The sequence below is a fragment of the Echeneis naucrates genome, chromosome 13, assembly GCF_900963305.1.
Source record: "Echeneis naucrates chromosome 13, fEcheNa1.1, whole genome shotgun sequence".
Taxonomy (NCBI): domain Eukaryota; kingdom Metazoa; phylum Chordata; class Actinopteri; order Carangiformes; family Echeneidae; genus Echeneis; species Echeneis naucrates.
The window spans coordinates 16,867,222-16,893,155 of NC_042523.1; the positions used below are offsets into that span (position 1 = coordinate 16,867,222).

At 41.3% G+C, this 25,934-nt stretch overlaps 1 protein-coding gene across 1 annotated transcript in view; it reads left to right on the forward strand.

The window, feature by feature from the left end:
- Nucleotides 1-11,283: 11,283 nt before the first annotated feature.
- grm5b (glutamate receptor, metabotropic 5b) overlaps nt 11,284-25,934 on the forward strand; it is a 49,694-nt gene continuing 35,043 nt past the window's right edge. The window contains exons 1-5 of the mRNA XM_029516663.1: nt 11,284-11,439; nt 12,038-12,472; nt 12,659-12,773; nt 22,336-22,410; nt 22,863-23,037. Of these exons, the coding sequence (XP_029372523.1) occupies nt 11,284-11,439; nt 12,038-12,472; nt 12,659-12,773; nt 22,336-22,410; nt 22,863-23,037 (956 nt within the window). The remainder of the gene's footprint in view (nt 11,440-12,037; nt 12,473-12,658; nt 12,774-22,335; nt 22,411-22,862; nt 23,038-25,934) is intronic.

Here is a 25,934-nt window from a genome sequence, read left to right on the forward strand (position 1 = left end):
GGTGAAGAGTCAGAACCACGATGGGAATGGGAAAGTCCTGATAGAGAAGTGATGCCTCAGGCTCAGGGATGTATGCAGGACAGTCACCAAAGTTTATCTACAGATGGTTTTTAATTTGCCAGAAAACAAATTTGTTCGCTTTTTAATGTGGATTTCAGATTTCAGATTAAAAAAGAGAGGTCCCTCACTTCTATGCTACCATCTAACCCTTTATCAGCCCTCAGTCCTCCCTCTCCTTCTTACAGCCAAAGTCTCTGGTTCTCTCCCATTTTAGGGGCCGCCCTCTTAACAACTGTGTGAACTCATTGTGTGCTCACACACTGTAAAACTCACACACACACACACACACACACACACACACAAGCATATGGACTCATACGGCATCACATGCTTAGGATAAAATTCCTGATTCTCCTTTCATTTTGTCTTGAGACAAGCTGACCTTTGCTTCACAATACCTCAGGCAGGACACTGTGTGCGTGTACGTATGTGTGTGTGTTATTTTTTTTTTTTACTGTATTATGAACTGTGGCACAGCGTGATGATCATCCACGGCAGGCTCCAAGACTGAACTTAGAAACTATGATGTAGGAGAGGATGGGGGGCAGAGAAGTGGCCCCCCGCCACACTTTCCTTATTCCAGCTCTGTCTATGAGCGTCAGCCAACATCACAAGCAGGTCACATGCTGCCGCCGCCAGGCACGGGATGCAGCTTATCCCGCTGCAGGAAGGCGGTGGAGCGCACAAGAATGACCATCACAGGATCAACCTGTCTTCAGGGCTATCTTGGACGGGGGGGTGGGCGGTGTGTGTGTGAGAGAGAGAGAGAGAGAGAGAGAGAGAGAGAGAGAGAGAGAGAGAGAGAGAGAGCTTCCTTGAACTTTTGAAGTATTTCACCTTCTGCAAAGCGCAACAACCAGGGATCCAGATCTGTACTGTATGAATGAAATCTGAAACTGTTCTTCTTTCCCAAGAAGACACAAGGGGGCAGCACGACACGGCCACTGGCTGACACAGCAGGAGGTGTGTGTGTGTGTGTGGGGGGGGGTGAATGTATGATGACCGTGTAAATGAAGCTTATTCACATGAAGATATATCCCGCTGACCTGTAAAGATTAAAGATAGATGTACAGCTAAGGAGTAGAGACATCTTATGGGCTGCATCTCATTGGCCTTGGAGATTATTTGTCTAATGCAAATGGCTTGTGTGATTGTGAGTGTGTCTGTCATATGCTGTCAAACACACTGTCAGAGGGTGTGACCTCCTGACCTATGACCTTATGCTCCTCATCCAGAACAGCATGATGAGATAATCACTTTGGTATATCAGAGCTACATCAGTTCTTCAATCAGCTGACGATGCAGGTGTTTGATAGCAAATACCAAAGAAACTGTTATTAAGGGATTTTTGTACTGACAATTCAAAACCTTTTCACAATGGACTCGAGGGAAAATGTGAAAGTTTGTTTGGGTTTTTTTTTTCAAACTCTTTGGCTGTGCAAAACAAATTAGTTTAGAAAATTATTGATTGATGGCGTGATGATGAAAAGAGCTGCGGTCCTAGGAGAGACATATCATCTTTTTTGAACCCAGCTCCCTCTAAAATGTTTATTTCAGCACGTACACAGAGTGTACCTTCCTGCAGATTTCCCAGTTTGTGTACTGTTATTGGGGCGCGGCAGTTAGAGACACTATGTGACAGTTTGTCAACCTGTGCTGACAGTTAACATCAAGACTGAGGCTGCTTTTAGTGTATCTGCACCTAGACTCTTCAACATCCTGCCTGTGGATCAGAAGTTGAATTTTATTTCTAATGTGCATTGAGTTAGAGTTTGTCAATCAAATACAATAAGTAAAAACAGTGTTGTGTTATATCCGATATTAAAATCCACTTTTGTTCTGACAGGTTTGTACAATGTTGATCATCTGCTGTTTCTCTGGCAGCTAGGGATTTTATTTCAACTGTACTTTCAACATATCGAGAGAATAGGTAGTAAATATTAACCACACATTATAAGCTTGTTTGTTAGTTGACTTGAAACGTACATGATGCTACAAACTAATCTTCACTTTGTCAATGAAATAGGAATCACAACAAATCAAATCAAAATCAAATCAGATTTATTTGTATAGCGCCAAATCATAACAAAGTTACATCAAAGCACATGAGAAACATTTCATGACTGACATCCTCATATCTCTGTTGCCATTATGTGGTGTTTGTTTCTCTTTTTGTTTCTCTATTGTTTTTATTTCTCTATTAGTGTGAGAATATCACGGACAAGTAACAACCTTGTAAAACAGCCATGTGTCTATGGCAACCATAGGTATCCACTCTTATTTTGAAATACTATTGAAAATTTGATTTGCAAAATGTGACACTGACTCTGTTGTGCAGGAGGAATAGAGATTTTTACTGTGTAGATATTTATACACATGTGATGCACACCTGGATATAGTTGCACAAAGAAACCCACATAAAGTGCAGGTGAATTTCATAAGATTTCTTTGTTGTGTCTGTAATGTTGCTATGTTGTAACCAGGGGAGGTGTAGCTGTGTGATACATAGCACTGAACCCCACGGTCTCAGTTTTAGATTACATTTATTTAATGGCCTAAGTGGGTGATTTTCATCTGTAATCCCTTTGATTCCGATTCTCTGTGATTTAATGCTCTCTGTTCTATCACATGGCATTGAATTGTCTTAGTCTCATCAATATTAATTCATTTATTGATCCATCAATCAATAATGTTTCAAGTGTCCCTCTTAGAGAATGATAAAGGGATTCTGGGTATGTTTGTGTGTATGACTGAGAGAGCTAGAGAGCTTGGGTGACAACAAATTGAACTGATCCATTACAGTATTATTGATTTTGCACCGATGAAGGTTTTCCATGAAAATGAGACCCAAGGTCATGCTGGCATTTCAGTTATCGTAAACAGCTGAATCACAAGTTGTGATATTGATGTAACAACAGTCAGAAGAGCCGTGCGTAGAGGTGCAACTGAACAAGGAAATTCTTAGAAATTCACGTGTTTAAAGATGCACGTAAAGTAGATAAATAGTAAATAGTCACATATCAAGAGCATCTGCGCATTGCTGTACAAAGATCTGTAAGGTATAATGTAACCCCTGACACAATAACACCCCTTAAAAACGTCTTTTGACTTAAACTGCAGCACACATCCAGTGATCGGTTTCAGCCACCAATAGCCCGTAATCCTTTGACCAAGTCAACAGTTTGATGGTGCATTCAAGTGACCTTTGTCCATGCACAATGCACCCTATTTATTTGTTTGAATTAGAATTCTGACAAAGAAATAAACAAATAAATCAGTTTTATTGCTATTGTCTTGTCACATCAATGGCACATTTATCACCATTTTCTCTTACAGTATTACAACACATACTGCAGATTGTCTTGTACGTGTCATGGTTTTGTCATGAAATACATCTGTACCTTCCTTTTGGTTGCTGGACTGAATGTGTGATGCAGGGACACACAACTGAGAGACACAAGGTCTGAGGTGGAAGGACAACTAAAGCCACCTGAAGCCCCTGATTTAAGTGTCTGGGTAGTCACCTCTGGGGATTTTTTATTTATTTATTTTTGTTATGGCTCTTAGCAACCTAAAAATGTGCGACATGAACACACACTATTTGTATCAGCACCACACACTCTCTCATACTAACAACCAGTAATAGGCTGCAACTGTGTGAGAAGGAGCATCTGTTTGCGTGCATTGGCACTATGTTTTTTAGTTAGCCCATTTGCTCCTGTCAAAACAAGCTCTGAAAAGTGAAAGTGAGAGAGTGGAAGATACAGAGGTCAGGGTTAGTAAGGCTATCACTGCATCAGCTAAAGCCCTGCATGCTTGGGAATTTGTATAGTTGTGAGCGTTAATGTGTGTGTGTGTGTGTGTGTGTGTGTGTGTGTGTGTGTGTGTGTTTGTTCTTTTAATGGTCTACTAATCCCAAATGCATTTGGCTGGTAAATTAATCCAAGTCTGGTCTAAGCCAAGCCCCCCCTCCTCTCCCTCCCGCCGCCTCTCGCTGTCTTTCTCCCTTTTGCTCTTCCTCTGAGGTTATTCTCCATCAGCATCTATCTCCAGATGGCATCTTGGAGGTAGGTGTGGTATCAAAGCAGAGAGCGAGCGACACGATGACCTGTGAAGCAGTCGGTGAGAGTCTAGCTGCGGAGAGAGAGAGGAGGGGGGGGGGGGGCGGCGGTGGCTTGATTTGTTGTCATAGTGAAAAAGTAGATTAACCACCGTGAGCACGTTGCCGTGATGGACGCGTGAGCGGCGCTGAGCGCGAACCTTCACACTTCACCAGCGAGAAAAGGTATGCGACGACTTCTTCTCCTCTTTCCATCCGGGGTGGCATCAATGGTCTGGTAGGTAAAACGTGTTTAAAGTATTTAAAGTCAGTCTAAGGGACTGCATCTCAAAGGGGCCGAGAAAATACGAAAATCTATTTTTACTTTTGTTTGAGTTCAAGTGGGTTAGAGAAGAATCATGTTACACTGGATTGTTGTACTGGATGGCACAATAAATCACATTTACAAATAAATTCCCCGGATTTGAGTTTAAATCACACAAACTACTCATCTAGCATACAACGCATTCATTGTATACCATGGCAGTAGTCTACATTGATAAAATAATAACATATTATTATATAAACATAAAAAATTTAAAAAAAAAATTGATTAAATTAAAATAAAACTGCAGGCCTGAGGCTTAAATTATTTAGTCTCAAATTTATAATAGCCCGCTGTTGCTGGCAGTGGCTCTCTGTGTCAGAACTATATGACTGGAGACGTTTGCAGAGTGCAGGATGTTTCCACTAGATTTGTATTGATCTTTTATCTTTAATGATTTGATCTCTCTGAGACTGTTAGGTGACCGCCAGGCGAAGCACTACAGGTTAATGACTCTTTATTCCCGTGGCCGCCGTGAAACTTCAAATGATATCGATCCCCGTCCGATCCATCGTTATCCCAGCTCGCAGTGTCTCCCCTGATGTCTGTTGGATCAGAGAGGAGAAGAGCTACACACTCAGCCCTCATTCAGCCCGACACATTATAGGCTGTAACTGGCGGCAAGAACTACTGATACGGCGTGTTTGCAATTTACAGGCTCTTCATCCATGTTCCTGATCAGATCGCAAATTAAAGATGCGTGTTAGTGCGTGATTTAATTATCCTGGGGCAAAACACACACACACACACACACACACACACACACACACACACAGAGGTAGGTGAGTGTGTGTGTGTTTGTCGGAGACAGATATTACTCATACAGATTTAACCTCCCTCGTCTGACCGTGTTTCTCCTCTTCAGGCTATCTGACCGTATTTAAATCGATATTTAAATACTGTCAGATAACGAGGCGCCGATCCTAGACTCTGATTGGCTGAGACACGCTTGAACCCCGAGCAGGTGTTACGTCACCGCCGGTGACTACGGTTAAAAACGGACCGAGGACTCGGGGGAGTGAAGCTGATGTTTTATTTGGCGAGCAAAGATGTCAGAAAAATACGTGTAGTGGTCAAAGATGGAAAGAAAAGTTGGGTCCAGGGTGGAGGTAAACACTTCCTGAGCAGCGAAGCTGAACCACCTGTCAACATACTCAATCACTCCGGGGTTAAAGGTTAAAGGTTGAGGGTGGTGTTCTTTTTTAAGCCGAGATAGATGCTAAGCTAAAGCTAATTGATCCAGCTTGTTATCAGCTTGATTAGACTGATCTTTCCAGCACAGTTTTCTGCCACTGTCTTATCGGGCAGGTAGAGCTGGAAAACACACGGAGGGTAGAGCAAGATGAGGCTGGATGGGGCGGGAAGGAGGAGGAAAAAAAAATGTCTCTTGACCCCACAGAAGCACCCGATCCAGAGCTCAACACAGCAGTTAAATACCGGGGAAGAACGGAGAGCAGAGGACTGAAGACAGCGGAAACAGAGGTTGGCTGAGTGGGATGGTGTGCATGCAGGCAGGGGGGGGGGAAAGCGGCGAGAGGAGGAGCAGAGGGGAGGGATGAAGGAAAGAGGTGTTGGAGGAAAGGCTCAGGTGTGCGTGACTGGAAAACGGAGGAAGCTCGGCAGCAGCGCAGCTCTGTCTCTGACATTGGACTACACAACATCCATTTCTCTCTTTAACAGTAACTTGCAACCCTGTAGTCCAGCGGGAGCGCGCTTCTGACGCCGGGTGGCGGGGGGGGGGAAGGACGGATAGCTTCCTATAAGGTAAGGCTTATTCTAAAGGTTGGACTGCAAGATCACCGAGAGCCTCTCAGTATCTCCACAGAGACTTAAACGTATTCTCCTGGGAGAGATTTTGTCGCACTTTGTTATTACATGCTGTTCTTGCACCGTCCCCCAAGGGGACTTACTTGCAGTTGCAACTGGACCAGTTATCCTTGAATCATATCAGAAGGTTATATCCCGTATCCGTCTAACCTAGTTAAAGAAAGCAGCCAGTTGCACAGCTGTGGAGGAGATAGAGTCATGCCATTATAACAGGAAAACATCAGAACCCCGGTTTTCATTGGTGCATGCTGTAGCCATGTTCATTTCAGACCGTGTCTCTGTCATGTTTCAAACCATTCGCTCGTAATAAAATTGTGTGTGTGCAAATGATGGACTCTGATCTCCCATTGCGGCTGACGGATGCAGCGCTGCGCCAGTCATTGTTGCCGTCTCTGGATTTCATTTCTCCTTGGAGAGAAGCGGTTTGAGCAGACGCTGTTAGTGCATATCAGCGATTCGTTAATTAACCATACACAAAACCTCTCATCTGTCATTGAATTCCTTTACAGGGACAGTGACAGTCGATGGGGAAAAAAAAACGTGAAGTACAACAAGGCCGCTGCAAATCGATGATTGAGAGTCCCCGTTTAGGCTGCTGGTTCCTATTGAAACGTTGCGGGATGAAGTGATTTTAAGGTCTGAGCTTGTTTGGGGGAGTTAATGCAGGCGCAGCTGTCGCACCTTTTCTGATGTCGCTGCAGCAGGTAAAGTCATGCTGGTGCACCTTGACAACAATGATTACACGTGTGTAACTGAGATCTTGAAATATGTGTGTAGAGAGCCAGGTGATGGGGAACAGCAGTCGACTCAGCAGTGTGTTTTATACGTACTTGTTGGGCATCTGATGTTTGCATCAGCTTCATCACCATGCATTGGTTTCAGAGAGACGTTTCTTTGGTATTTCGCATCTTTGTGCCCTCAATTATCAGTAAGGGTCATTCCTCATCACTTCATTTATTCAGTTATACTTGTTCAGCTAGATATACTGAATGAAGCAAATATAATGCGCCATCACGCCATATATAACACGTGAGATGAAAAAAAAAAAATTCAAATCTGTATGCTGTAAGCGTCTATATCTTTGAGCCTTTTGTGCTGTTGTTCATTAAAAGACCAGGAGCAACTCTTAGTAGCTCCGAGATGAGCCTAATTATTAAACCACAGCAGCACTTGGGGATGTTGCAATCCTGCTGAAACTTATTGTTTTCTGGGGCTCAGGTGTTTAAAAAAAACAAAACAAAACAAAACAAAAAAAAACAGATGACAAAATAGTACTTCTGACCATTTGGGATTAAGAGGCACTCAGAGACACATTGTTTCATGCACACTCGGCAAAAATTTTGCCTGAATAACTGAAGGCTCCCAAAATATTTCTACTTCCTTAAATGGTGTGGACAACAGACCCCCCCCCCCCCCCCCAATCCAGCATGAGCTGTTTCATTTATCAGGAACACATTTGACAAAAAAAATGATATGGTATAGTGTCTGCTTGAACACACATGGCCATGATTTTTCCTCTGTAACCCCTAAGGGTTTTATGTACATATACATAGACTTTAATATCTTTTATACTTTTCATGCTGGCTCTGCATTTATCCTAAGTTATCTCTTAGTATCAGTTAGAAAAGAACATAGATCAAAAGGGTTGTGGAAAAAAGCTTTATCATACTTATTTGGGTGAACACACATCAATTAGCATATGGCATACATGATGTCCACATTTTCTGTTATAATGTTTTTTTATCCATGTGTTAAATGCACGTCTCGGTGTATGGGCTTAAGTTACTTCCCCTTTTCCTAATTTAAGCAGTCAAAATATGCAGTCAGGTAAGGCAAGCTGCTCAGATGGTGAGTAGAACACCTAGAATTTATTTTGGAAATTTCAGACACTGCCCCCTGGCCCGTTGTTAATGAATAGGTTTGTGTGAAAGGCATGCTTTTGAGTATGTTGAGATGTTTACTCAGTCACTCATCTTCATCCGCTTCTATCCGTATCCGGGTCGCAGGGCTGCTGGAGCCAATCCCAGCTCACATCGGGCGAGGAGCGGGGTACACCCTGGACAGGCCAACACACAGAGACAAACAACCGCTCACGCTCGCATTCACACCTACGGTCAATTTAGAGTCTCTAGAGTCTCTGTCTTTGGACGGTGGGAGGAAACCCACGCAGACATGGGGAGAACATACAAACAATGTGTCACCACAAATAAACAAATCAAATTGAAGTAAAACAGAGCAGGAGGCAGTGTGTTTGTCTCGATCTTCAAGTTGTATGTTTATATCAGTGTAAGAGTTGACTGGGAAGGTTGCACAATGCACAATTTTGAGTAATTCGAATAGAACTAGAGCTAGAAATGCCTAATGGTATGTACAAGCTGTTTGTTTAGGTAAGGATGATTTAATTCTCTTTCTTTGCAGGCACAGTTAGGCCCATGTACCATGAGAGAGGCACAGAGGGGGAGTGTGACAGAGACACGACTTGCATGCGAGTGTGGATTTTAAATTGTAATAGGGAGATAGATGCCTGCACAAATAATTTTTTTATAGTTAGGAGTGAAATTTTAAGTGAGGCGATCAATAGATAAAGAGAGTGGGAGATGGCGACAAAATTGCGTCATTGATGGAGACAGAGTGTGCATGTGCCAGAGTTTTGTTCGACTCCTTCTTTATTGGAGCAGCAGTTGGCACTGTTGCCATCCTGACACTGTCATGTTAATTATGTTCAGTGAGACTCTCTGTCCCTTGATGCCTCTTGCCTCTTTTTTCATTGTACTCTTTCTCTTTTTTCTGTCCTCTTTTCTGTCTATCTTCTGTCTATTTGCCTTCCTCCAAGTCTCTCTCCATACACTAATCCCTTTCTCTTTCAACTACTCCACTTTCTATCTTCTGCTGTTTCATCTGGTATCTCCATTCCCTCTATTCCTATTTCCCTCTCTTCCTCCATTTTCAAACTTTACTACACCCCACCTTTAATTCTATCTTCTCTATCCCCCCTTCCTTCTTAACTAACCACCAACACTTTGCCTCCACCATCCTCTGCTTTGTAAACTGTCCCTTCTCTCATGCTGGTAACCATCAATTTAATTACTCCAGTGCAGTTAGGTATTTGCGAGTCGTCCATTAATACAAAGGAATGGCTACTTGAAAATTTACTCAGAGTAGAAAAGTGTTGGCTGACTGTTATACACGGTATTCTTGGTGTATTTCTTGTAGCTAATTGTGTCTTAGTGGCTGACTTGCCCATATTCATAAAGGGGATTTTTTGCTGTTATCTAACCTCTGTTTGAACTTCATTAAATTGATGTATTCTTTAATTTATTATTGCAGGGCCTATGTTCTTTCATAGAACAAGAGGAATACTAAATACTGGCTGCCCGCTTTAGCTACAGAATGTAAGGTAGTCAGTCTAAAATAAAAACAAAAAAACGTTTAAAGTGTAATGACAGTGATTCAAGGGGCCTCAGTTTGTTGACTATTTAAGTCAACATTATAGCACTAATACCAGTAAAGCAGTGAGAGAATAGCCAATGACGTACCCAGTTTGAGTCAGGAGGTAGGCACTTGAGAAATGAATATAGCTTTTCAACAGTGGAATTAGTCCTTAAGGACCAAAACAAAAAGAAATTGAAGAGAAAAATGGCACTACTGGTCGTTTTATGCTACCTCGTTGGCGCCATAGTTTTACGAATCAATGTAGTATAAAACATGTTGGACAGCCAAAGATTTTTCACTGCAGCTGCGAGGTGTGATATGCTGTTGTGGTTATTGATATTGTGTTGACACAGTGAGGAGTATGATGACTCCGCTCAGTCGCAGTGATTTAGAGCTTTTCCCAAGAAGAACAGGGCAAGCTGGTCCAGTGTTTGTAAAATCTCCATAAATAAATCAAGCATACTGTTCTAGAGCCATTCATTAACTGCCCATTGTGTTGGCAACTGTCATGGTCAATGAAGTGGCTGTTATATAGAGGGCATCCGCACAGTTTGCATTCCTGTTTCAATGAAGTAACAAGAATGGTGAGATTGACACCTGCTGCAAAATAGGTACACATAAAGTTTCAAATGACAGTGAATAACATGAGTTCCATGAGGCTTTAATAAGAGTTTGCCTTACTTTCAATTAGTAGGTGAAAAGGCAAGTTGTCAATGCAATGGGGATTAAAAATCTTTGGACCTCATTTATATTAATGTACAGCCCCATATCCCAAAAAGTTAGGACGTGTGTAAGATATAAATAAAAACAGAATGCAATGATTTGCATAATCTCATAAACCCTTTTTTGTTCCCAATGGAACATAAAAATATTTTAAATGTTGAAAGTGGGACATTTTGCCATTTCATGGATGATAATAGCAAATTTTTAAATTGATGGCAGCAACAAATCCTGAAACTGCTTCTGTGATTAAAAGCACATTTCTTAATATATAAGAAATAATATTCTTAATATTATTTTGAAGGTCTGTCACACTCAGGATAGGAGATGTTGATTATATCAAAATAAATGCAAAAAACCAATAAACTGCTGACTCTATGAAATCTGTTTGGTTGGTGTGGTTGTGAGAGCCAGTACCAACAGAAGTATTTACTTTATAACAGTATCTTTTCTGCTCGCAGGTGAGTATAAACTCGTCTGTCTTTCACCTGTTACTGTGGAGACCAATTCAGCCCTATAATTGGGGGAGCCTGGAGTTATGTCAGCCAATGAGACTTAGCCAAGATTTTCTTTTGAATTTTCCAGGTTGCAGGACTGCACTTCTCTCAGCTGTCGCAGTAATGGTGACCCATTGAAATCCAAAGGACAGAAAGACAAGTTTGAAGAAAGGAATTATTGAAATCATCAGTTTTCAAAGACTCCTCTGTGTCAAAAGGTCTTAACCATGGAGAGGGAAAGTTTTCTTTGGACAAGTAGTGCCCTGTGACTGCTTAACACCACAAACCTGACACCGGCTTCTTTGTCATCTGCACGGACCAAGATGATGCTTTGGCTGCTGCTGGTTTTGTCCATTTTAATGGGACACGCTCATGTTGACGCTACCCACTCCAACGAACGGCGTGTTGTAGCGCACATACCTGGGGACATCATCATTGGGGCGTTGTTCTCTGTCCATCATCAGCCTCCAGCAGACAAGGTACTTATTTTGTGTCTTTCTATGTCTACAGGACGGTTTGTGTGTTACAAAATTCTAGCAGTTTAGTTTTTTTGATTGTAAATTCTGGCATTCTACTTGCACTTACCTTAATCTGTTCTTTATCTTGCATGTGTCAGGACCGGGCTCACTGGTCAGTCACAATATGTGAAATTCTCTGTGAAACACTGCACCAGTATGATAGCAGCACACCAAGCTGACATTATAATTACAATATAATGCCTGACATTTTAAGGGCCTGGTGAATGACGCTGGTTTGGTTTGTTATAGGCTAAAATGGAAAACCTTTTGAACGATGTGTTTGGTGCAAACACTGTTTTCTCCACTATTAAAATAGCAGAAGTAATTTGGACACACCCTACAGGTATTGAAAAGTGAAACAGCCCATAATGTTACTCTGCTTATTAGGACCCAAATTGTATAAATACATTTTTGTGAGAATTTCATGAATGTCCAACCTCCATTAGCTGACCAATGAGCATTTAAGCGATTTCTATTTCATGGGTAATTGCAAACAGGAAAAGAAGAAGTAGTAGAAGGGGAAAAAAAAAGATTTTTACCTTCCACCCTCTCTGCACAGGTACATGAACGGAAATGTGGTGCAGTGCGAGAGCAGTATGGCATCCAGAGGGTGGAAGCCATGATGCACACACTGGACCGCATTAACAATGATCCACATATTCTTCCCAACATCTCTCTGGGCTGTGAGATCCGGGACTCCTGTTGGCACTCAGCTGTGGCGTTGGAGCAGAGCATTGAGTTCATAAGGGATTCGCTTGTTTCCTCTGATGAGGCAGAGGAGTGGGGTGGCGGAGGTTCTTGGGGAGGAGGCGGTGGAGGAGCAACGATGAAATGCGCAGACCCCTCTGCCACTCCAATGAGGGGAAAGAAACCTATTGTAGGTTTAATTGGGCCCGGGTCAAGTTCAGTTGCCATCCAGGTCCAGAACCTTCTTCAGTTATTTAATATACCACAGATTGCCTACTCTGCCACCAGTATGGACCTCAGTGATAAGGTGAGCCAATGTGCCTGTGGACAAATATCCATTCCTGAAATTGTACAGATGTATGTATTTAAATGTTTTACTGTTACTACAATGTTGCCTTAATTAAATTGAGCAAAATTACCCATAAATTGACTGAAAGTTCTAGATGCATCTGGATAACTTTTCTTGTCATTTGCTTTATTTCCATTGTTTCAGAGCCTTTATAAGTACTTTATGCGAGTAGTGCCCTCAGATGCCCAGCAGGCAAGAGCTATGGTGGACATTGTCAAGAGATACAACTGGAGCTATGTGTCTGCCATCCACACCGAAGGTACAGCCACCCACATGTTCTGTCTGAATGGCCCAGTTGAAACCTGGCATTAGAAAACTCCACTTTTTATTGGCTCATTTGGTCCATGTACATAATTTCTGCTTGCAAAGACTAAATGTGTTCTTCGGAGCCATTTGTTTGTGTTTGGGGAGAGCCGATGCAGACATCAACAAATCAAAGCGATGCACGCAGCTCAATGATCTACGGTGATATAATGAACAGTTCAAAGCACATGGTATAAGCCACTGTCACATAACTGCCTTTCTCCAGAATGAGCAAAGACACTTCTGATGCTCAATATGTGGCAATGTTGAAATTGTGATGAGTACTCAAAAAGAAATCAAGGAGAAACCTAGGGAGTCAGGGGGAGTATATTTTGTTCATGATGAGAATATCCTGGCAAAACTTGGATGAGTAGGTTGTCCTTCAACTGAGGCCAAGGATACATTCTAATGAAAAGATCTTAAATACGTCATCAATGAGTGTTTGGATCGCCAACCTCTTTAACTGTACAACTTCAGAGCTACCCTGCTCTTGTTGGATCAGCTACGACACACACTACTTTTCCGTCTCTACCTTCATTTACTGTATGTATTTACTTTCCTAAATTTCTTATTCAGGGTTACTTATTTTGACTGCAACAGCACTCCAAGTGGACAATCCTTCAATGGCTCTTCATATGTCATTGTAAAAGAAATTTGTAATGCTTTGAAAGGGATTTTTTCAAAGAAATTAAAATATAGTATTATAATAGTAATAATAGGATTTTTTTTCTGCAAGGACAAGAAGAAAAAGGAAGATAAGTGAGGGAATAATATCCCTAACAACAGCTGTGAAATAGTAGTAAAATGGCAGAAAAAAGTGGTAGTTTATAAAAAGATGAGCTTTTGGCTCATGAAATGAAATAATTGTAGTTGGGTTGAAACTACTGAAATGCCAACAGGTTGATGAAGCAGTTGGATGCAAAATCAGCTGAGATGGTCAGTAGGTAATTGCTGATGTATAGAGGAAGGAATGGGGTCACAAGCGCAGGTAGTTGGCACACAGTCAGAAATAAGCAGTAAAACAGCAAAAAGATGTATGGGTATGAATAGTTTGCTTGTTCAGTCACTTACTTGCTTCTCCACTGTGGAGTTGGAAGTTAGGTTGCCTCATTTGGTTCACAAATGGGAGATAAACAAAATTACTGAAGAATTGGATTTGGGCATAACAGCAGAGTTTGATATGCGGTATGAAGTGTGTCAGTGGTTTGCATGTATGTGAGTTTACTTCATATGTATATAAGAGATATTTGGTAATGCATATTATTTGGAGGAATAGTGTGAGTATATGATAAGGCATAAACAGTTCAATTTATGAAATACACTCACTGGCCACTTTATTAGGTACACCTGTCCAACTGCTCGTTAACACTTAATTTCTAATCAGCCAATCACATGGCGGCAACTCAGTGCATTTAGGCATGTAGACATGGTCAAGACAATCTCCTGCAGTTCAAACCGAGCATCAGTATGGGGAAGAAAGGTGATTTGAGTGACTTTGAACGTGGCATGGTTGTTGGTGCCAGAAGGGCTGGTCTGAGTATTTCAGAAACTGCTGATCTACTGAGATTTTCACGCACAACCATCTCTAGGGTTTACAGAGAATGGTCCGAAAAAGAAAAAATATCCAGTGAGCGGCAGTTCTGTGGGCGGAAATGTCTTGTTGATGCCAGAGGTCAGAAGAGAATGGTTCGAGCTGATAGAAAGGCAACAGTGACTCAAATAACCACCCGTTACAACCAAGGTAGGCAGAAGAGCATCTCTGAACGCACAGTACGTCGAACTTTGAGGCAGATGGGCTACAGCAGCAGAAGACCACACCGGGTGCCACTCCTTTCAGCTAAGAACAGGAAACTGAGGCTACAATTTGCACAAACTCATGGAAATTGGACAAGAGAAGATTGGAAAAACGTTGCCTGGTCTGATGAGTCTCGATTTCTGCTGCGACATTCGGATGGTAGGGTCAGAATTTGGCGTCAACAACATGAAAGCATGGATCCATCCTGCCTTGTATCAACGGTTCAGGCTGGTGGTGGTGGTGTAATGGTGTGGGGAATATTTTCTTGGCACTCTTTGGGCCCCTTGGTACCAATTGAGCATCGTTGCAACGCCACAGCCTACCTGAGTATTGTTGCTGACCATGTCCATCCCTTTATGACCACAATGTACCCAACTTCTGATGGCTACTTTCAGGAGGATAATGTGCCATGTCATAAAGCTGGAATCATCTCAGACTGGTTTCTTGAGCATGACAATGAGTTCACTGTACTCAAATGGCCTCCATAGTCACCAGATCTCAATCCAATAGAGCATCTTTGGGATGTGGTGGAACGGGAGATTTGCATCATGGATGTGCAGCCGACAAATCTGCGGCAACTGTGTGATGCCATCATGTCAATATGGACCAAACTCTCTGAGGAATGCTTCCAGCACCTTGTTGAATCTATGCCACGAAGAATTGAGGCAGTTCTGAAGGCAAAAGGGGGTCCAACCCGTTACTAGCATGGTGTACCTAATAAAGTGGCCGGTGAGTGTATATCAGGATTTTGTTTCGGATATTTAAATCTGTCTAAATGTATTTATTTATTTAGTTAAACGATGGGTTCAGTATTTGTTACATTCATGTTTAAAGCAGCGATCCATTACTCTTGAATGCATACCACCACTCCTTCACTTTTTGGTTATTTTTTGTTGTTCTTGCCAAAGCACCAAAGCATCTCTGTAGCTGTGCACCACAGCTTGCAGGATAAAGTGAGGAGAACAGTGGCAGGGGTGAGTGGGAAGCCAGTGGATCCTATTGGAATTAATACAGCATCAATTACTAGCAAGAACATGATCTTGAAAGCAACAGCGTTGCCGGCATACCTGGTCAGAGAGTCAGTCTGAATTTCATTGTGAAGAATTTGGGAGTGAATCATCGAAGAAGAAGAAGGTGGATTTTTATGAGCTGAAGATGACTGATGACAGATTGGACAAGTTTATAAATTGAAATTTGCAAAATACATATGGCAAAATATAATTATGTAACAGAGTTTAAGTTATTTGGCCTGGCACATCTACATGCTTACTAAAATATTTCTCTAAGAAGAAGAAAGATGACTGATTATGACGACAATGCTAGTCAAGTAACAGTAAAGTCATGATGTTTGTATATTTTAGAAAGCATGTTGGTTGTGTAACTGACCACACACTGAACACACAATAGTTGAAAAATATCACTGTTGTAAACTATTGTAAATTATATACATAAAAAAATATATATTTTAATGTTCACATCTACAATTAGGTGTGTGGTAAATGTGAATAATCTAATATTCAATTTTTAATGTAATCTAACTGGACATGTAACAGATATTTAGTTATAATATATTTATATATAAATTTAGTTTTTATTCATCCAAAGGAAAAGTGCTCTAATGTGTCTTCATAAACCGTGTGAAGTGTGAAGTGAGAGGTGAGAAATACTATCCATATGATTTTGTGTGTGCTTATTTGTTTTCTCTGCTATTAATCTTAGTGGCAAGACTGGGAGGTTGTATGTGGATAAGCATTTATATTTGGGACAGTGTTGTGGCTGTGTGTGCTAATTTATGTTGGTTTTCGTCTTACAGAGAGACATTTGACCTTGGAACTGGTGTTCAAGGTCAACCGCTGCCTTCTCAGGCACAATCTCTCCCACCACAGAGAGCACAACAGGGTGTGTGGCAGAGAAAAGATGGACAGAATTAGGAAGGGATCTGAAAGGAGGGGAACGGGGAGAAAGACTAATAAGAAGGAAAGGTATCATAAGAGCAGGGGAGGTAGAGAGAGGAGAAGGCACGAAGGAAAAGGATGTAGAAATGAAGGGTTCATTTAGCACAGTTAGACGAAGAAGAATGGGGTCCAAAGACAAGAGAGAAAGGACAAAACAATGAATATAGAGTGAAAACCATGAACTGTGTTTTGGTGCGTGTGTGCAATCCTCGGGATAGATAAGAGGGTATAGGAGCTGCTGATTCAAAGAAAGATGGAATGGGAGCTTAAGTTTTGAGGCTCATTAATTCTCTGCATTAACATTTTGCATCTGGAGGCAAAAGAAGATGGAAACTGATACGCAAGAAACTGAATAATACATGTAATATCACAGTAATTACATTGAAGTAATTCAATAATATTATTGGAGGAAAGAATACTGCAAGTATAACTTTCACTAGGAGATTACTTAATGTTGTGGCTATCACATTGCTGAACTTGATTTTAACTAGGGGCGTGAAATGTAGACAATCTCTAGTTGTGCATGTGCCTTTAATACCATTGATACATACTAACAGGATCATTCTTTAACCATTTTGGAGCCATCTGAAGTCAATATCCAATCCTTGGGTTTGAGATAATGCTTTCCAAACCAACTTCCAGAGTGAAACATTGCCTTTCTTTCAAGCTTGTACACTATCTATGTATCTGTATCTAAGTGGTATATGCTGAAATTCTAAAAACAGTTGCAGAAAAAGATTAATTGTAGTTCACCAGAAATTGGATAGTTTTTTAATCGTCATCAGTATTGCGTAATAATTTTGGCTGAATAGTAAAGGTTCATTTACCATTTAAAATGGATAAGTTAGATAGAATACAGACATTTGGCAGTGTAACATAGCAACCCAGATAAACTGTGTTACATAAAATGTGATTTTTAATCAGTATTAAAAGGAAATGAACCAAAATGTCAGTTACATAAAATGTGTGACTGCAGAACTTCCCCTTTACTTAGTACTGTTACTTTCTCTCATTACGTTCCCCTATTTGTCTGTTGGCTGTTGTGAGCCTCACACACTGTCTTTCTTTCCCTTTCCTTTCCCATCATCATTCTTTCGATCATAACCCTTTTTTCTTAGTCTCTGAAACCTGACTCTATTGTTACCTGTTAACTATTTAACAGTGAAGGCCTTTGCAGGACTCGGGAGGATCAGGATAGGTGGGGAAGGGCAATATAATGACAGGAGTAATGAATGGGAAAGAGGAGAAGAATATGCTAAAATGTGAATTTTGACGTTGTCTTTGGAAGCATTGCCTTAAGATTAAGATTCAAATGTCCAGTTGGCCTGGGTCTGGTGGGTCTACATATGACAAGAGCTCTTCTGACTGTGAGCCATGTAAGTCATATAAGAGCCTGGTAAATTGATATTTCCACACAGATTTTAGTAAGCCTGTGCAGAGCAATTGTTTATCATATCAGATGTAGCCTACTCGTGTAAATCTGGGCATCCATATATAGGATATTTAACTGTCTGTTTGCCAGTGTATATGTGCATTCCCCCCTAAGCCCACAACTCGGTGTGTACCCAGTTTTCAAAATGTACAAAATTTAGCCCTGTCGCCCGCAATAAGAAGGGCATGGCTCGATTCCCGGTAAGGACACCTGAACATGTCTAAGTAGGCTACTTGGTGACGGGTAATGGACTGGGCTACAGCAAGGAACGGCAACCCCCCAGGACCTAGACTAAACCAGACCAGACTAGACCGGTGACGGCACCCCTCCAGAGACAGGACCTCCCCAGAGACTAGACTAGACCAGACCAGAGCCCAGAGAATGGACCTCTGGTGAGAACGAATATGGAAAAAATGTAAACTGAATTTGGGGAAAAAATAAAACTGATTAGGGCTCTAGGTAAAAACCAAAATGAGTCCAACTCTTTGCCTTCAACGAGGACGGTGCCTGTTGAATCTCTGTCCTCCGTAATTGAAGTTTCGTCCTTGTTTTGGTGCTTACTGCACATGCGTATGTTTCAGAACCGGCTGTGTAGTGATGTTAGGATATCCCGCATACAAAATGGAGGCAGACAGCCTGCAGATTTGTTTTATTTGTTTTTTTTTTATAGATTTTGGGACTTTTTAAATCGATTCTGAATTGCAGTAAATGAGAATCGCGACTCTTATATGAATCGATTTTTGGAACACCCGTACTATACATATAGAAACATGAAACGTATGAAAGCTTTTGACAATTGAAGGTTCAAAGGTGTTTGAAATTTATCAGCTGTGTAATTTTGCCATCTTGTCTAACACTGTGTTTGACAACGTACGAATGTCAGTGAGCCAGTCTGCCCCAGGGTTTTACTGAGCTTGACATTTAGTTGCTCATTTTTCGAGCACTCCAGATTTGATACTTGGTTGTGGTGATATTGGCAAGGCATGAGAAAATCTGCAGATAAAAAGAAAAATCACGGAAAATGAGGGTTCAGGGCAGATAGACACATTTTCATGTAACATGTTTAAATCTTTTTAGTAAGCTGTGGTGAAGCTGTGACATGACAGAAGGAGGCTTGAGAAAAGGAAACAAAGAGTGTAGAAAGGCGAAGGGAGGGAACATGTAATTTTATCTAATAGAGCTGATAAGATTGACATGAGGTTGATGTTGGTAATTGAGGAGGAATGAAAGAAGGGTGAGGGGGAGGGAAGGAAACAAGGGCAGTAATATCACGGAGCCACCTGTCTCTCCTGCTGCTTAAATTTTACTGACTGTCTTGATGCGAAGAAAGCAGGGCCAGAAGGAGGAGGTAGCGAGAGGAAGAGGACCCTAATGTAATTTATTGTAATGTATCAGATGAATAAAAAGATAGAGAGGAGCGATCAAAGAAAAATAGGGGAGAGGGGCAAGTTCTTGCTCGAATATTACTCTAATTTCCTTCTTTTTTGGTTAATTCATAAATTGATTTAAATACAGAAATTAAAGAACGCTAGCAAGAGTTGAAAGGGACAGAAAAAAAAACAAACAAAAAAAAAAAAACATTGGGGCAGGTGTCTCACACCCATGGGGAATGGGGGGTATACGAATCCCCCAACTTCACTGACTCAGTGTTTCATACCCCCAACTTTTTCCTGACTATCTTAAGGTGTGTGTGTGTGTGTGTGTGTGTGTGTGTGTGCGTGTGCGCGTGCGCATGCGCGCGCTGGGCTAGTCACTTTCATCCAAACAAAACTCACTGGCCAATTGAGATTGATTGAATGCCCAGTCACAACTATTTGGCCAACCCAACCCAGTGTGTGTGTCCCAAAATAGATTTATGAATAAATAATATTAATTTGGCGCAAGCTTGGGTCATTCTTCCCCAATTTCTGAACGTCTGTGACGCCCCTGAGCTCAAGAACAACAGCAAGAAACAATCATACTGGAGCTTCCTGTTGGTTTTTACAGTGGGAGGTGATAAATCAAAGGAAGTTAGATGCACCATATATGAGCTGTTTTTTTTTCCAAATTAAGGCACTAGGTGTATGGAAATAGACTTTTGTGGAAGACTTGATCAGTTTTTGTGAAAAATGAAGCCCAAAGAAAATCAGGGAAGGGTAACACAAAGTGAAAACAGAGGGAAAGGTCAAGTGGGTGGATGAAAGGCATAACAGAAGCAGTAGAGAGCAGGGGGGTAAGGTGAACAGAAACAAGCAGGGGGTTCAAGTCTCAAGAAGCATAGCTATACGTGTAGAATCAGCAAGTCTTTTGGGTTTGAGGGGATATTTCTCTGGTTTGGCTTTGAGTGTAAAGAATTTCTGTTTATTTTCTTAGCATTTCTTTCAACTTTGTTTGATCAAAGTCCAATTCCACTTCCAATTCCACTTAACTATCCTGTAAATGAAGTTAATTTTGGATGCAGAGGGGATCCTACTGTTTTCTCTTTGGTTGTGTGCATGCGTGGTTGGGTGTTTGTATGGGGGAGGTAAGGGCATAAGTGTTTTTGTGTGAAAATGTGCTAGCAATGTTAAGTCGCAAGAGAGACTGAAAATAAGTGATAAAAAGACACATTACAAACTTATTGAAATATCTCACACATAAATCTCTGAGACCAGAGCGAAGTAGGTTTCGATTTTGATGATGGTATCAGCAGGGTTTCCACTACATTCCACTACATTCTGTCATTCTGAAATGAATGCTGCTGCTCTTTAATTAATAAATGTATTTATTTTTGATTATAATACACCACAACCTGTCTGCAGCTGCACTGCGCAGAATGCAGTACAGAATTAGGAGAGCAGTAGCTAGAGGAGAGGGTGTGTGTGGAAAGCGATTCCTATTGGAATCATTCATTACTGATGAGAACGAGATTTTGAATTATCACTGGCATAGCTGGTCAGTTTTGTTGTGAAGAATAGGACAATGACTCAAGGAAGCAAAGAGTAATAAGTAACTAATAGAAAATATTAGCACCTGGATTTATTTGAATAAAAAAATTGCTTTGTAAATAAATACGTTCAATTTAAAAGTTCAATTGGCAGTCAAGTGAGCACTGTTGCCCCACAACAAGAAGGTCATGGGTTGGGTTCCCATGCCTGGGGCCTTTCTGTGAGGCGTTTGCATGTTCCTACTGTGTCTGGGTTAGGGTTAGGGTTAGACCATTGCTAGGTTAATTGGTGACTCTAAAATGTCCATAGGCCTGAGTGTGAGTGGTTGTTCGTCTCTGTCTCTGTATGTTGGCCCTGCCCTGGCGACCTGTCCTGCCCTCACCAAATATGGGCTGGGATTGGCTCCAGCACCCCCCACAACCCGGAAATGGATAAGTGCGAGAAAATGAGTGAGTGACTGAATTGGCAGTCAAGAGTCTTTTTATATTAGCCCCCCCTCCCCCCCTCCTGACAGCAGGCCCCCGCTGCAGGAAAAAAATCCTGGAGGAAACATTGTACATACACACAGTGTGTATGTGCGCATGTTTGCACAAGTCTGTTTTTCTGTGTTTGTGTGTGTGCGTTTGTGCATGCACAAGCGAAGGACGGTCGGTACCATCTGTCTCCCACTCCTCTCACTGAGACACTAATTACAGGACTTTACACTTCGCTCCACCACACTCATCATTGTCCTGAAACACACACACACACACACACACACACACACACAATTGAGATTCACTCGAGATTCAGCAGCAGTCAGGGATTGTGGGACCTCTTCTGCTTTCTCAGTAGAATTCTTCTCCATCTTTTTTTCACTTTTCTGCTTCTGTGCTCTCCTTTCTGGCCATTGTTTGCTATTTCTTTCTTTGAACTCTGACCCTGTCTGACTGTATCCCCCTTTTCTTTATTAAATTAAGTGGAATACAGATGTGTTTATCTAATTGGGCTACATTTTGTCATTGACAAGACACTAAGTAGAGAAACAACAGAGATAATTATCTCATTGAGTGAAGAAACAAAAACTAAAAAAAAAGGTGAGAAAGTAATATTTTTACTTATTAATTGCAGACAATATTTTGTCTGCAAATAACACAGAGAATAAGAGAATAAAAAAGAGAATAAAAGAGAGGGAAAGAGGAATTAAAGAGGGGAATCCTGTCATACTCTTTGCCAGTGTGTACAACTCTTCATTAGCATAAATTCTAGGTCACCCACTTTCTCTGGCAAAGACATGGGTGCCACTGACTCTGACATAAATGCAAGTTTTTATGCTAACAAGATGGTTTCTTAATTGTCACGTTCACAGCCAAATCTATTTATCAATCTCATTCACTTTCTCTCTATCTCTCTGCATGTTTTGTCATCTTTATCCTTTCTTTTGGTTTCAGGTAACTATGGTGAAAGTGGAATGGAAGCGTTCAAAGACATGGCAGCCAAGGAGGGCATTTGTATCGCCCATTCTGGTAAGGCACTCAGACCAATTTCAAAAGTCAATTCCACGCATTTTAGAAACTTCTAGTATAGTAGAAACGGTATTACTTTATAGATGAGTGGTTAAGCTTAGAGTGAATGCACAGCTGCCAGTTTTGTTATGCCCTCAGCAAAGCAGCAAAGTGCTGGTTAAAATTGGGAAGAGTATCATAATCGTAGATAGTTTTGGCCCATTTACTGCCTCTTACATTAAATTTAGTCAACACAGACAGCATGCTGTTGAAGGTAATTTGAATTTAACTGCAAACTGAGCTCGCAGAACTTCACTAAAGTTTTATGATAAATGTCAAGCTTTACGTTGACCTGTTTTTACAGCTTTATTTTGACAACAGGAAAAAAGGAATGAAAAACTCATCAGATGACTAAACAGTGATCCAAACATATCAGATAGTCACAACCCATGTTGGCATTTGACATTTCCCAGGGAAAATCTGGAGCAATGCTGGAGAGCAGAGCTTTGACAGGCTGCTGGAAAGACTGAGGGGTCACCTGCCCAAAGCCAGGGTGGTGGCATGTTTCTGTGAAGGCATGACCGTCCGCAACATCCTCATGGCCATGAGGCGCCAGGGACTGGTAGGAGAGTTTCTCCTAATTGGAAGGTCAGTGGAGTAACAAAGTCAATTCCTTTTGTGTTGATAGATCTCGATGATACACAATTGCTCTTAAGCCCACTGGTCTCTCCTTGTGTGTCGTGAAACCAGAGGTGGACAGGAAATACAGGAAAGGAAAGCAGCTTTATTGTCATTATACAATACACTGATTCAATTCTGCTACAGACATGCTTATAGCCCTACAAGAATCGGTCTCTGGAGGGGTCCGGTCTAGTCCAGAGGTGTCCAGCTCCGGTCCTGGAGGGACACTGTCCTGCATGTTTTAGATGTTTCCTGCTCCAACATACCTGATTCAAATGATCAGCTTGTCATCAAGCTCTGCTGAAGTCTGATCAGGAGTCACTCATTTGAATCATCCAGGACCAGATTTGGAGACCTTTGGTCTGGTCTAGTCTCTAGTCTCTGGAGGGGTCCAGTCTCTGGTCTAGTCTCTCATCTGTACAAAACATATCAGTCTCAAACTCTAAGGGGTCTGGGGGTCCAGTTCATGCAGGTCTGTGGGGGGTCCGGTCTCTGGTGGTTGTGCTGTGTGTTACCTTCTGTTGCTGTCTTCACTGTCCTGTGTGCTCCATGTCTAGTTCCTCCTCTGCCTCCTTTTATGGTAGTACTTCTTGTCACAGATGTAGGATGATCAGGCAAAAATGGAGGCGAGAATTAGTGAGTTATAGTCGCGGCTCCGCACTTTAGCTAGCTTGGCTTCCCCAGCTTGGCTCGTTAACGCCGGTAACCATGGCAACTAGCAGTGCGGGCTAATTTCGCGTACACAGACGAGGAGAGGCAGAGTAGTTGAACACATGGACCGGCTTTATTCAGCTATTTTCTTCCTTCCAACATCACAGCACAGGACTTTGATGAGTTTCATCACACTGACTATAAAGCTTACAGCAGCTACGGCTGGCGTTACTTCTTACACCATTCACCGGAGAGCGGGACAAACACACTTCTCTGCAAGCGTACACACGTCTACCTGCTGACTACGTCACACATTACCCACAAGGCCACCTGCTTAAAGGGGAATGCTCAGGCCGGTCACACTACGCAGCGGCCATGGGACAAGTGAATGAAAGACTCAGGACTGAAGACCCGGAGTCTGAGCCTCTAAAGTGGAGCTGTGTGGATATTAACCAGCTGTTTTAGAACAATATCTCATGTACCACAAGTATGAACATACATTTCAATATAGTTCCGCATTTCTGAGCCTATTTTGTCTTTGTAAACCTTTCATAATCTAATCTTTACATCTTTTGGGCTGGGCTATTATGTTTGTTGATTGGCTCAATGGCAAAAATATTATTAAAATCAACCTTAGTTGGTAGTAGAATCTTAGTTGACGAAGTTCTAATTGATTGGTTGGTTTGATGCAGTGAAAAATAACCTAAACTTTTATACAGCAGGTCTCACTGGTTGTTGGATAGTAATTGCATATGTTGGGAGGTCCCACCTGAATGTATGTCGTTTCTGTTGATTTGTTGATGTCAAATTAGTCTTGTCATTTGAGGGATTGAAATAGTTTGTATCCCAAAGTTAGACACTTGGCATGGCTAGCCATTTGTCTAATATGAAGTAGTCACATTGGTTAATGTCTAACTTCCCTGCTGCATCATAAAAGCCCTCTGATCTGTGATAGCAAATGGCCCAGGAATACAACCTGTGACTTATGCTTTTTTCTGTGTCACCGTGTGACTGTATTGCTCTTTGTTACTCTGCATCACACACAGAATACAAGTTTGCTCCTGAGCTAAAGTTACGTAATGATGCAGGCAGTCTGTGGGACTGTGAATTAGTGCTGGTCAATCTGGGGAGATACCCAACTCTGATTTTTCAGCACAAGTTACCATGGTGATATGTTCTGGTAAGGAGTGATCTGCCTTCTTAGAAACAAAAACCCAGGGTCTAACCTGAAATTACCTTGCTAAATCCACATTCCGTTTGGTAGTACAGGCCCCTGGTGTTTGACCAGCAGTGCTGCTTATGTTTACTCACATTATTGATCACATGTGCTAAGATGATTGTGACTGGTTTGAACATTTTGGCTCAAACATTTTCTGACTTAAATACCAAAACAATGTCTCACAAAATTACATGTATACATTGTGATTTAAGGAAAAATAATAAGACCAAAAGACCAGACACTGTACTTGTCAATGTGTACCCAATGTGTGTTTCCTTTGATGCGATTGGAAAATGTAATTACTTCCAATCAACTCGCTCTCAATTCTGCTATAAACAACTCCAGAAACGCCTGGTATTCTGCACTGTGCAGTAGTAGCCAGGACTTGACATTGAACACTGAGCCAACATTTTTTGTGATGGCTAAGTCTAGGGGCTGTGTTTTCAAAAAATCCAATTTAACTTTAAAAAAAATAAATAAATAATAATAATTCTGAACATAGAAATTTGTGTCTTTTCAGTGGAAAAATTGTAGATTTTTTCCAGCCTGTACAGATTAATAGAGCAGTACCCCTGGGATTACTGAATAGTATGAAATACTTTCAAAATACCTCCATAATATTCCAAATACATCTTTTTTTCTCCTTTTTTGCAGCAGTTGCTCTCAACGCTTTCACAGAAACATACAATTTCGTAGGTTTTTCACCACTCATTTATATCAACTTCAATACACTTGCAAAAATAACCTTTCAAATACATCTGTCAATGCGAGTTTGTGTGTTTCATTCTGCATCTATATGTGTGTACATGAAAGTTGCTTCTAAGGCTGTTTGGTTTTGGTTGCCATGCTGACTGTGTAATCAACATAAGATGAATAATGATTTTAGCACCTATGCCAGCCAATGTGCCGGGAACAAAATAGACTGTGAATAGATTAGCAGTATTATCATGTGATTACCATCCGAATGGCACAAATATAATTTTATTGAATTCTG